Genomic DNA, 13,527 nt, shown 5'->3' on the forward strand with positions numbered 1-13,527 from the left:
TCCAGTCTTCCCTCCTCCCTCCCTTTCATTTGTCTCTTTATAAGTACCTTGCACTAGTAGGGTGTAGGATCCATCCTGCCTGTCGATCCCGTTATCAGCCAGGCACCGATAAATGCCATTATCCGACTTGTTGAGGGATTCGAATCGCAAGAACGCACCGTCCACCTTCACCAATGGGTGGAGCTCTCCGTCTTTCTTTTCCCACTCGAATGCAGTCGGTCTGTTAGTGTGTGTGTGTGTGTGTGTGTGTGTGTGTGTGTGTGTGTGTGTGTGTGTGTGTGTGTGTGTGTGTGTGAGAGAGAGAGAGATTACAAAACATATAAAGCGTTTTGAAATTTAACATCAAAAGTAAAGCCGAAAAGAGTCCTTTAATTGAGCAGATTGAAGGGTTTTGCTATTTGGCACACCATCAAAAGAACTGAACACATCACAGAGGGATGCACAGAGGGAGAACGTTCTGAACACAGCAGAACTTAATCACTTGTGAAGTGAACTGAACCAAACTCAAGTCAATCAGAGAGGAAGTCAACCATGTGACCACCAATTTAACAAACCATGATGATGTGACACTCCTCACCCACAGGTCACATTATTCACAAACAGAAAGGTCAGTTTCCAGAAACAGAATCTAGAAACATGCTTTTTTTTGTATTTATTTAATTGCTGTCAGATTGAACGCAAATTTACTTTTAACGATAGCATATACACCTTTAAAGACAGACCTAAGGTGCATCCCAAACCGCACACTTCTGCAATATTCTAAGCCGTTTTGTAGTGTAAGTAGTATGTTTACACAGAAAATAAAACAAAAATAAGTGTACTACGAGTACCAAGATGATGTACTTCTTCAACTGTTGAAACGGAATTATTTTCAAATACTTTTTTGCTTAAAATCCAAATTTTCAATGTTGTGGTTCTGGCTGTTTGGTGTCGCTAGAAGAAACTGCACAGAAATTACATTGTTGTTTTAATTTAAATGGCTGGAAGTCACAGTATTGTGGGATTCTAGCAAGCATTCATAATCGACTGCTGTGTTCAACTGCATCATGTGAGCTCATCTGTCTGCAGTCTTATTGGTAGTCGCTGCATGGTGTCACTGCTGATTTGACTGCCAATCAAAAAAATAGCCCTGAGGTCAACGAACGGCTTTCCGAGTTTTACAACAGTGTATTACCATTTATGGATACCATTGAATGAAAAGATACCTGTCGCAAAATAGTCTCTGTCTTCTCTTATAAAACAGCGTTTTTATTGTTGTAAACTTCACATATTGTTCACTCCAAAAGGATTGTTTAGTGTAAAACATGTTGAAGATTAGCAGACAGGCTGTCATTCATTAAGTGTTAAGCTGTTTCCTACAAAAGCAGCTTATTCAGCGTACTGATGGATCTCCTCCATTGACTTAAAAAAAGAGAAGAGAAGCTAATAGAGGCTAATAGAAGAGAAGAGAAGAGAAGAGAAGAGAAGAGAAGAGAAGAGAAGAGAAGAGAAGAGAAGAGAAGAGAAGAGAAGAAAAATGCATCCTCCTGTCTCCTTGCTGGTGTCATGATAAAGTCCACCCTGTAAATCGAGTAACCATGGCTCAAAGAGTATTAATGGGTACTCTATTCTGTGCCTGATTAAAAATCTTACAAATTCACTTTATGGTATATGCTGTTTTAACTATGTAAATATTACATTTAATGTCTTATAAATCATATGTTACACATAATAATATACCACTGAAGTTATAGATTGTGAAATTAAAGATGTTTATTAGATTGCTTGTGTTTTTCAGTTCTCCTAGACTTCAATGACATGCTATCACAATAACACGGTTTTTGCTGAGGCATTACAAATGTTTACCCCCATGGGGACTTGATTTACCAGGCAGACTCGATTTATCATGACACCGGGATCCCGCAGCATTAAAAGTTTTTTTTTTTTTGGCTAATCTTAAAGCATTGAAAAATGTTGTCTGTTGTTTAGTTTCTATTGCACCATGCAGGATGGCTCCATCCATGGCATAATCTCAATGCTCCAAAATCCTGCTCCACATAGCTGTTGATGTTAAACATCAAAAGTTTTCTGACTGGCTCTGATTTTGTTGCTTCGCATTTTGGTTTTGCAGAAAACCCCTGGTTATGACATGGTTACACTTATTGAATACATCACAACGAGAGTAATCTGATATAGGAGTGAGAAAGTGACTGACAGTTGGGCTTCCCTCACTGTTACAATGCAAAAGTGAGCATATGTGTGAGATAGGATAACTGTTTCCCATTCATTTATACACAAAACAGTATATACAGCAAATCTGTTTGCAGTAGGACAAGATAATGAAGAATTATAGTAAGGAATTAGAAAAGGAAAAGGAACAGATAAAGAGTATCAGGGACTGTTAGGGAAAGAGAAATGAGTGACAGACAGGTTTCTAAATGTGGTGAAATAGTCCATTCTATTATGCTAATGGATATCAGTGGCCATAATAAGCTGTAATGCAATCCTGCACCAGCAGAGGATGATATTCAATTACATTAACATCACTCTCAGTACCCATGGTGAAATATTTATGTGATAAAACCAGGCTTAAGTAACAAAAAATGTAATAAATATATCTAAAATAATAATGTTTTATCCTTCAGATCCAGAAAGGGAGTGTTTTTGAACTTACTAACATCATAGCAGGTCTGTACTTAAATCTGCTCTATCTAATAATGTCTCTGATTTCTCTTTCGCTCTCTCTATATCTCATGTAACATCAACACAAATATATCTGTGATACTGTCAAACAGAAGTGTGTGTGCGTGTGTAAAAGAGAGAAGGAAGATCAATAAGCTGACCATTTTCAGTGTGTGTTTGTTTGTGTGTGGGCAGGTTTGGGTGGTTTATGAGGAACATTTTTTAGGTTACAAACTGGCTGGTAATTACAAGGGTAATATGCTATAAATGTGGTTTATAAATGTGATAAACATTTCTAGTATCCCCATAATTCAAATCGCTCAAAAAACATACTAAATTATGTTTATTTGAAAATGTGAAAATACTGAAAGTTTTTTGTGAGTGTTAGGTTTAGGGGATAGAATGTATAGTTCGTACAGTATAAAAATCATTATGTGTATGGAGAGTTCTCATAAGGATAGCCGCACCAACGCGCGCGCGTGTGTGTGTGCATGTGTGTCTTACTCTGGGTTTCCGTTTCCCACACATTGCAAGTAAAACTTCTCCCCTTCTTTGGGCAGATCACTCTCAGGATGAATCTGCACACTTGGAGAAACTGCAAAACAAACACGCACACACATACACATTTAATGCTTTTTCTCTACTGTATGTTTACGATGCTTTTGTCTTCAGGCATCTAATGTGGCATTTAGGTGTATTTACACAGACTATTTAATCTTGCTCAGAGGTGGTATAAATGCATTTACACATTTAATGTTTCAAATATAAAATTATGAATATAGAAATATGAAAATTCAAAATCATACTTTTAAAAATGAAACGAAATTATGAAATATATACTCTATAATGACAACATCAACAGTTTAAGGCTGCTCTGATGCTGCATTTCAATGGCACAGAACCAAAGCACCATCAGTACTGCCTTTGATACTAGTTGCTGAGGTGGGTTGAGCAGGCATAAATTTGACTGGCTTTTATGCAGCAATATGTCTTTACATATAATTTTGAGCAGGCAAAGAGCAGCCTTAACTCAGGTGTGAAGATATATATATATATATATATATATATATATATATATATATATATATATATATATATATATATACACTCACCTAAAGGATTATTAGGAACACCATACTAATACTGTGTTTGACCCCCTTTTGCCTTCAGAACTGCCTTAATTCTACGTGGCACTGATTCAACAAGGTGCTGAAAGCATTCTTTAGAAATGTTGGCCCATATTCATAGGATAGCATCTTGCAGTTGATGGAGATTTGTGGGATGCACATCCAGGGCATGAAGCTCCCGTTCCACCACATCCCAAAGATGCTTGATTGGGTTGAGATCTGGTGACTGTGGGGGCCATTTTAGTACAGTGAACTCATTGTCATGTTCAAGAAACCAATTTGAAATTATTCGAGCTTTGTGACATGGTGCATTATCCTGCTGGAAGTAGCCATCAGAGGATGGTACATGGTGGCCATAAAGGGATGGACATGGTCAGAAACAATGCTCAGGTAGGCCGTGGCATTTAAACGATGCCCAATTGGCACTAAGGGGCCTAAAGTGTGCCAAGAAAACATCCCCCACACCATTACACCACCACCACCAGCCTGCACAGTGGTAACAAGGCATGATGGATCCATGTTCTCATTCTGTTTACGCCAAATTCTGACTCTACCATCTGAATGTCTCAACAGAAATCGAGACTCATCAGACCAGGCAACATTTTTACAGTCTTCAACTGTCCAATTTTGCTGAGCTCTTGCAAATTGTAGCCTCTTTTTCCTATTTGTAGTGGAGATGAGTGGTACCCGGTGGGGTCTTCTGCTGTTGTAGCCCATCCGCCTCAAGGTTGTGCGTGTTGTGGCTTCACAAATGCTTTGCTGCATACCTCGGTTGTAACGAGTGGTTATTTCAGGCAAAGTTGCTCTTCTATCAGCTTGAATCAATCGGCCCATTCTCCTCTGACCTCTAGCATCAACAAGGCATTTTCGCCCACAGGACTGCCGCGATACTGGATGTTTTTCCCTTTTCACACCATTCTTTGTAAACCCTAGAAATGGTTGTGTGTGAAAATCCCAGTAACTGAGTAGATTGTGAAATACTCAGACCGGCCCGTCTGGCACCAACAACCATGCCATGCTCAAAATTGCTTAAATCACCTTTCTTTCCCATTCTGACATTCAGTTTGGAGTTCAGGAGATTGTCTTGACCAGGACCACACCCCTAAATGCATTGAAGCAACTGCCATGTGATTGGTTGATTAGATAATTGCATTAATGAGAAATTGAACAGGTGTTCCTAATAATCCTTTAGGTGAGTGTATATATAGACATTAATAACTTTATTTTTTAAATATTATTTATTAAAAATGGTAATCCCTATTTATTTTTTGTAAAGCTGTAAATAGCTACATTTATTAATCGAATTAATTACATTATATGCCCATTAACTAATTGCATATATCAATGATTGCTGAAAAATATATAATAAATATAATGTTTCAGATAATTTAATGGCATTACATTATTGTGGCAGACAAAGCATTCATTAGACAGTTCAAAAACTGGCTTTAGAAATCAACAAATTGTTTGGTTTATTTTCTTATAATTGAACCTAAACCTATCGCTGGTATCAGTCCACAGAAATCGGCTTTGCAAATGAGTTCATCAATCTGTCGAGCATCGGCAGTTAGAGGCTGTGCCCCACCTTATCCGTCACTCGGATGGATATGAGTTGTAGAGTTTCCGTCATGGTTATTTTTATCCGTCATTAGTTGCTTTTGCATTATTTCTCCATTGAAACATGCCTGTTCTCAAAGATCTCTCTCTCTCCCTCTCTCGCATGTACACACACAAACAGCAGAGTAAAATGTTTTTATTTGTCAGAATAAGTTGTTATTTGCCATCCTACCTGTGTTCTGCCGTTATTGAAAAGAGAGAAACGATCGTACTAAAATTACCTCAGGAATGATAAAACAGCTCCTATTTTAAATGTGCAATTTATCTAATATAGTTACCAAAAGGCTATATCCACATTTTGATGATGAATTACAGAGAAGTGCTGATCATCAGATGTTTTCTCCAAAGATCCCTCAGTTGTTCATGGTTTTTATAGGGATTGTTTGGTCCGTTAGGTCAGTTTGCATTCTCACCACAAGTGAACCACTCAAGAGTTTGTTTGCAATCAGTCTGAGACCAACTTGTTCAGGCGGTCTCAGACCAATTGTTTTGGTGCGGATCCGAGTGTGATTGTCATGTTCATATATGCCTAAATGAACCAAACCAAGGGAAAAAACACGTCAGGTTCCGAAACAAAAGGTGTGAAAACGCTGATTCGCAAAAATGTGGAGGTGGCACATCAAGCTTATATTGCTCTTTTGGTAGGAAAATTCCTTATTACAGTGGCATGATTAATTGATTAATTGAATGCAATATTTTTTTATATAAATTATCTGAATTAACGTGTTCAATCGACAGCCTTCATTTTTTGATAATCCAGTGAATTACAGCAACTACTTCACAAATGAAAGGTATTTCATCTTATTTTATTATTTGGAACTTGATGGACACAAACCAAAAATGCGATACATTTATAAGTGCACTATAAGTCTGGCAGCTTCAAATTTGATAACACTTTGAGTTAAAAGAGAAATTCAAAAAAGTATTCTAAATATACAGTAACTGGATGATCTGAAGTTCAAAGTCATTGTAAAATTGCCAATATATGCACACACGTAATAGTGCACTGAATTAACTGAATTCTAAAATTAATTGGGCAAGTTGCGATGTTGCTTAGCAACCTTATTTACCTATTGTATACCAAATCTCTTCCAATATAATCAACGAAGCTGTCTACCTGTAAACACTCATCTGCGACACAGTTTGGTGAGTAGACTAAAGTATTTTGCTCTTGATTTTTTAAAAATCTTAACACGGATATACAGCGTATAGTAGAATCACTAAAAGTGGATTCATTTTTACCATCTCACTGTACATAACATCACACTGCCCAGCTCTACACAAAAGCAGGATGAAATAAGCCTGTTTGTGTCTTACACAAGACGCTGAGTGGCTGCTCTGTCTGCTTGTCTCCAATGGTGATGGATGGGTGATCGACCGCACAGGTGATCAGGGCGTTGTTATCATTTCTGGTGACAGAGAGGGTGATCTCGCTGGTTACTGTGTAGGTCGGTTCATCAGGGTTGGATTCCACTACTTCAGGATGGCCTACACAGACACAGACACAGACACACACACACACACACACACACACACACACACACACACACACACACATGTTGGGTTTCCATGTTTTATGGGGACTTTCCATAGACATAATGGTTTTTAAACTGTACAAACTATATATATTCTATCTCCTAACCTTAAACCTAACCCTCACAGAAAACTTTCTGTATTTTTACATTTTTAAAAAACATAATTTAGTATGATTTCTAAGCTGTTTTCCTCATGGGGACTGACAAAATGTCCCCACAACGTCAAAAATTTCAGGTTTTACTATCCTTATGGGGACATTTGGTCCCAACAAAGTGATAAATACACGCCACACACACACACACACACACACACACACACACACACACTCATTAAACACTGTTATAACTGAAAAATAAGAGTTTGGTTAAGAAGGATTTTTGACCTGATCTCTGTGTATGTATATGTAGGTATACATTTACCTTTTAGCTCTTCATGATCACGGTACCAGCGTAGTGTAGCAGGAGGTTTGCTGCCTGAACTTGTACAGGTGAGAGTAACTTTGCTGCCCTCCTGAACAGCATCTTCAAAGCCTGTTATCACTGGCTTACCTGGAACACCTGTGAGAGAGGGAGACGGAAAGAGAGAGAAATGTAAAGAAAGAGGTACAAGTCAAATATAAACAACAAACATTTTCAGATGTGATCTGATGGAACTGTCTAAATAAACAAATAACACATTTGCTCCCTAAGGCCACTATCAACAACAGCTAACTACTTAGTAGGCCTACACGGAATTTGCACCTGCAGAGATCCACATTCCTGCATTCATTTCTTCACATTCGCTCTGCATTGTCATTCACAAGTTCTACCCCCCCCCCCCCTTAGGTGCTCATTTATTAAATAATTTAGCTGATTTAATATCACTTTTATTTGCCAACAAAAATCAAGTCATTTCAGCTTCATTTAGCACATTCTACCATATATAAATTAATTGCGCAGAATACAGAAAAACTACAGATTCCGTGTGGACCTAGTCACATCAAACATTCTTACCAGTAACGCCAGGTGCTTTATAAAAGAGGGGAAGCACAGATGTCAGAAATCAATTGCAAAACAAAAACAAAAAACATACTTTTTTTTTTTATGTCTGCAATATGGCTCCCAGAACAGAACTATAGATATATTTACCATGTTTAAAAATGCCAATGGCAAAAGACATATATTAGAAATGCTAAACCAAATACTGCAACAACAGACTGCTGTTACTCTGCCATTTTGACTGATAGACAGCATTGTTTTACATTTCCAATGCTGTCAGTCTTTTGTTGCAAAAATACATTAATAGACAATAGGCATCCAGTCAAGCACGGCATCCAGATGGGACAAAATGAAAATTTTAAAGCCTGTCATCCAATGTACAAACAAATGTACAGGTATCTGCCAAAAAGTCTTTTAATCTGTAATATACTGAAATACATTTGTGAAGCAAAGATGGAAGTGAGTGAATAAAAGAGGGAATATGTAATAAACATTATGTATTCAGAAAATGTAATTTGTGCAATTAAAATGAAATTTTAGGGGAAGCAGTGGAAACCATTGTAGTCCAAAGCATTCGCTATTGATTCCTAAAACCCTGATTGACAATGAAACACACACACACATACCAAGTACAGTAACAGTGGCCCGTGACGTCCGTACAGGCATGGTAAAGATGGAACATGTGTAGTCTCCATCATCTGACAGCTGAACATCTGCAATGGTGATTATCAGCTCTGTGGCTGTGGACTTCACCAACTGGATGCGGTTATCTTTAAGTGCTGAAAGAGAGACGGCAGATAAGAGGGATGCAAAAATATAAAAAAAGAAATGCAAGGACCATATTCTACAATTTAGTAGATTCAATTTCTTTCCCCTGAAAACCAATGATAACATCAGCTTCTTACACCAAAACCAGTGGTAAAGTCCACACGTAAAAGTCCACGTTTCCTCAATAGTACTTACTGTAGATTTTTCAAATTCTTATCTCCTCATGCATTTATACATCTACACCCTACATTTTACAATGATGTACTGCAAGATCTTTGTGTTATTCTCAGTAATATTTTCTTAGTATCTTGATCCTTGTGTTGTACTGATACTCTGGCTGCTATTGTTGTTATCAATGTTGTTGTTTCTGCTGATATTACTTTCATTGTTACAAGCTCACCAAGAAAAATTACAGACAACTATGTTGGTATGGCAATAAAGTATTGAATCTAAAGTAAGACCTATAAACAGGCTGCTTTCGCTACTTTAAAGGGATAGTTCACACAAAACATTTAATTCGATCATCATATACTCACCCTTGTGTTGTTCTAATCACTTATGACTTCCTTTCTGCCGTGGAACACAACATGAATGTTAGCCTCAGTCACTATTCACTTTCATTGTATGGAAAAAAGATGCAATGAAAGTGAACAGTGACTAAGGCTAATATTCTCCCTAACATCTATTGTTTGTGTCCCACAGAAGTCTCACAGGTTTGAAATGACATGAGGGTGATTCAATGAAAGAAATTTCAATTTAGGGTGACGTATTCCTTTAAGACTTCTATAAGTTAATGGCGTCTGTTATGTGATTTATCAGGGCAGGCCAAAGTTGCTTAATATGTAAACACGGGTGACCATATATTAATGTGCTCATGGATGTGACATCATAATAGTGAAAATATCTAAAACAACTGTTTTTAGAGATTCGTTTTCATTAAATTAATGGCCATTTTGGAATGGGAAGGGAACTTTGCAGTAATAAAAGTTAAGAGTAGTCTAATATGATTTGGGTTAGAAGATTACTTCTGGCTGTGATGCAAAAATGCTTTTAGCTGGCTGCGTAAAACAATGACTTTGGTAATCCTACTATGGCCAATTTACCTGCCTATCAGCAATTGAGTTAGGAGTACTGGGTGAATGTTACATTGCCTAATTAAAACTCATGAGCCAAGCAGTTCATGTTTATAAGGAGCCCCCTCTCCCCAGTTTTCAGATTGTCCACTGCCATTTAGATCCAATATAAAAAAATTACAGCAAAAGCCTAAAAAAGGATAACATGCAGATTTACAGTAACTGTGTGAGAGTGAGTGAGAGAGAGAGAGAGAGAGAGAGAGAGAGAGAGAGTGTGTGCATATTTCTGTGTGTGCTGTGTCTTCATGGTTTATCAGTAAATGAAGGGCACTAATTTGTCTTCATCAGCTACTGTTCCTCTGTCCTCCATCCTGCTCTTTCATGCACACACTCCTCTGTCATTCATCTTTTTATCTTTCTCTTTGCTCATCCACCCATCCTACTCCACATTAATCTGTTCTTTATCTCACTACACACTTTTGTGCATCTTTGCCTCTTTTCTCTTTCTTTTCTATCTGTGACTGTATTTCTCCCCTTCTCCCCTGTTTGTAAAGCACCCTGCTGCCTTCTCGATCAGCAGACTTTCTCCACTGTTCTCTACTTCTCATCTTCTTGTGTTTTAACCCTTTAATCAGGTCACCCCCTAATCTCTGTCTGTCTTACTTTTTCCATCACATTGCTTTCCGTGATCAAAGAGCCACCTGTTTGTTTGTAGGGTGATATTAATGTTTTAGGAAGGTGTTTTTTTTTTTTTGTATTTGGAGTTGGGGGAGTGAGAGCAGGGCTGGATTTAGGGATGGGTGACATTGGCAGCCACCCGGGGTGGCATCTTGCTGGGGGTGGCATGGGCCACCTGCATTTTTGGAGCTTGACAGCATCACATTCACTTTCATTATATGGAATCATATTAAAAGAGACATTAATCATTGACAAATCGGTTGCGTGGATTTCGTCTTTGGACACACACACACATTACACAGAACAACTTTTACTCTCATCGTGCAGTGACAGGATCTCGATTGCTAAATAATCCACCACTATACTACACAATTACTGCTGAGTAAAATCTTAACATTTACCAGCCAGTTGCCACATATATACATGTTTAGTTGCATAGCGTGAAATTTGGTTGCTAATAAGAGGGATGCACATAGAGTAAAAGATCGTTCTTGGGATTTAAGGATCGCTATCGAGATCGTTCAAATGAAGATCTCGATGTATCAGGAACTCAATATTTTTACCCACCCCTAAGATCAATCACCAAAGTGGTGAACTGATGATTTGAATATTTATTTAGCATGAAACTGAATGTGTACAATAAGCTTTATAGTGGAAAGAAATGAATTATATTAGCAAATATTTGCTCACCTGAACATGAGCAGAAATGCTAAAAAGTGCAAACAGTCACAGACAGCACTCTTCTCTGATCATTTACTCTCAGTGCTCATTCAAACAGAAGAGCAGATGACAAAGAGACACAGAAACATCATCTGTAGTTATTTTATACTAAATATGGCAAAGCTAAATTTGACATTTATTATGACATTTAGTTTAAATGTTAATTTAAACTAAAGGTTTTAAAAGATTGATTGTGTTCCGTAATAGCTATTAATAAACAAAAAAACAAAAACTGAAGTATGATCATTTCTGGGTTATGCCTGGTAGTTGTTTTAAATATAGTGTTAAATGGTTAAAACGTTTGCTTACGTATGTAACCTCCATTCCCCGAGGGAGGGAACGACACGTTGTGTCGGAGAAGCGACAATAGGGGTCTCTCTTGAGCGCCGATATTCACCTCTGACCTATTGAAAAGGGCCAATGGGAGTTGGCAGTCAGTATTTGCATACCCCGCCCCCGGACATACGAGTATTTAAGCGGAGCAAATACGGAAGTTTAGTCAGGATTTTTCTGAGGAGCCGGAATGGTCCGGCCACAACAGTGGCTTGGTTCAGTGGCATGGCGGAGGAAAGACACAACGTGTCGTTCCCTCCCTCGGGGAACGGAGGTTACATACGTAACCAAACGTTCCCCTTCTGTCGCTCTCTCCACGTTGTGTCGGAGAAGCGACACTAGGGGACCCATTCCAATCTTGGCATGCGCTGAACCTTGTACGTGAACCGCCGATACAGAGGCGGGCAGGGATTTCATCCAGTGCCGCGCATCGTCTGTACCTGGCTGCACGTACCCTTCCCCAATGCCCCATAAGAACATCGGAGTCCTTCTAGTTACCCTGGGAGGGGAACAAGGCGATGTTTGCCAACATGGGAACGGGCCAGCCTGGCTGGGCCTCTTTTCTCTCTATGTTTCTCGCATAGAGCAATCACGGCCGGGGCCCTTACACGCATATAGGGAAGGGGTCTTACCCAGACCCCGCGGAGACCACACCTGCCCTTTTTCTTGGGGAGGAAAAGTGGTAGACACGCCACACGGCCGTCTTAGGGCTCGTGTGGAAAGTATGGTGCGGTGGTAGATCCGGCCTCGAAGGGGGAGTTGCTACAACACGGCGACCGAGGCAGCTGTAACTGCCTAAGGGAGACACGGGGTCCGCTCGTAGGGGACAGAACCGTGGAATTACACACAGGGGAGTCTGAGCAGGAGGCCTTACCTGTGGAGCACCTATACCAGTACAGGGTAGCCATCAGGGTACCCGCAGTGGCTTGGGTCGGCGAGTTCCTCCGCTGAACCGCGGACCTGGAGGGCTGGGGAGGAATCAACCAGGGGCCCGACTCGGAGTGGGGCGCCCTGGGAAGAAGGCGCACTACTTTACCTTGACGTCAGGAAAAGGGCTCTGGGCGCAAGCGATCCACCCGGCCGGTTGGTCTACGTGTTACCGAGTTCTACGGGCTCGGACCTGACAAAACACGAGACGCAACCGACTCAACGCGGAGGTTGTAAAACCTCGCAAAGGTGTTGGCTGTTGCCCAACCCGCGGCTCTACAGATGTCTGCTAGGGAGGTGCCCTTGGCCAGTGCCCACGAGGACGCAACACCCCTTGTTGAGTGAGCTCGGACCCGCAAGGGTAGGGGCACGGCCTGGGTGTGATAAGCCAGTGTGATGGCATCGACAACCCAGTGGGCGAGCCTCTGCTTGGAGACGGCATTCCCTTTCTGCCGTCCCCCAAAGCATACAAAGAGCTGCTCAGAGCGTCTGGTGCTCTGTGTGCGGTCCAGGTAAATGCGCAGGGCGCGCACTGGACACAGCAACGAAAGGGCTGGGTCTGCCTTCTCCCGGGGCAGCGCTTGCAGGTTCACTACCTGATCTCGGAATGGTGTGGTAGGAACCTTGGGCACATAGCCCGGTCACGGTCTTAGGATCACGGACGTATCTGCCGGACCGAACTCCAGGCAAGTGTCGCTGACAGAGAACGCTTGCAGGTCCCCGACCCTCTTGATGGAGGCGAGCACGATCAGCAGGGCCGTCTTAAGAGAGAGGGCCCTGAGTCCAACTGATTCGAGCGGCTCGAAGGGAGGTCTCTGGAGTCCTGCCAGGACTACCGAGAGATCCCAGGAGGGAACTAGGCCTGGCCGGGAGGGATTCAACCTCCGGGCGCCTCTCAGGAACCTGAGGATCAGGTTGTGCTTACCCAAAGACTTGCCGTCTACAGGATCGTGGTGGGCGGCGATAGCGGCAACATACACCTTGAGGGTGGACAGGGACAGCCTCCTGTACAGCCTCTCCTGTAGGAACAGAAGCACTGACCTAATCGCGCATCTCTGCGGGTCTTCAGCTCGGGAAGAACACCAATCTGTGAACAAGCGCCACTTTAGG

General features: G+C 40.7%; 1 protein-coding gene across 3 annotated transcripts in view; it reads right to left on the reverse strand.

Annotated features, from left to right (window-relative positions):
* The window catches only part of LOC127649389 (cell adhesion molecule 3-like), a 100,619-nt gene that overhangs the window by 22,583 nt on the left and 64,509 nt on the right, over positions 1-13,527 (reverse strand). For all 3 annotated transcript variants that reach the window (XM_052134455.1, XM_052134454.1, XM_052134457.1), the window contains exons 4-8: positions 8,545-8,697; positions 7,361-7,498; positions 6,723-6,893; positions 3,166-3,256; positions 48-220 (exon numbers count right to left, since the gene is read on the reverse strand). In XM_052134455.1, the coding sequence (XP_051990415.1) occupies positions 48-220; positions 3,166-3,256; positions 6,723-6,893; positions 7,361-7,498; positions 8,545-8,697 (726 nt within the window). The remainder of the gene's footprint in view (positions 1-47; positions 221-3,165; positions 3,257-6,722; positions 6,894-7,360; positions 7,499-8,544; positions 8,698-13,527) is intronic.

The sequence above is a fragment of the Xyrauchen texanus genome, chromosome 9 (genome assembly GCF_025860055.1).
Source record: "Xyrauchen texanus isolate HMW12.3.18 chromosome 9, RBS_HiC_50CHRs, whole genome shotgun sequence".
Classification (NCBI taxonomy): Eukaryota; Metazoa; Chordata; class Actinopteri; order Cypriniformes; family Catostomidae; genus Xyrauchen; species Xyrauchen texanus.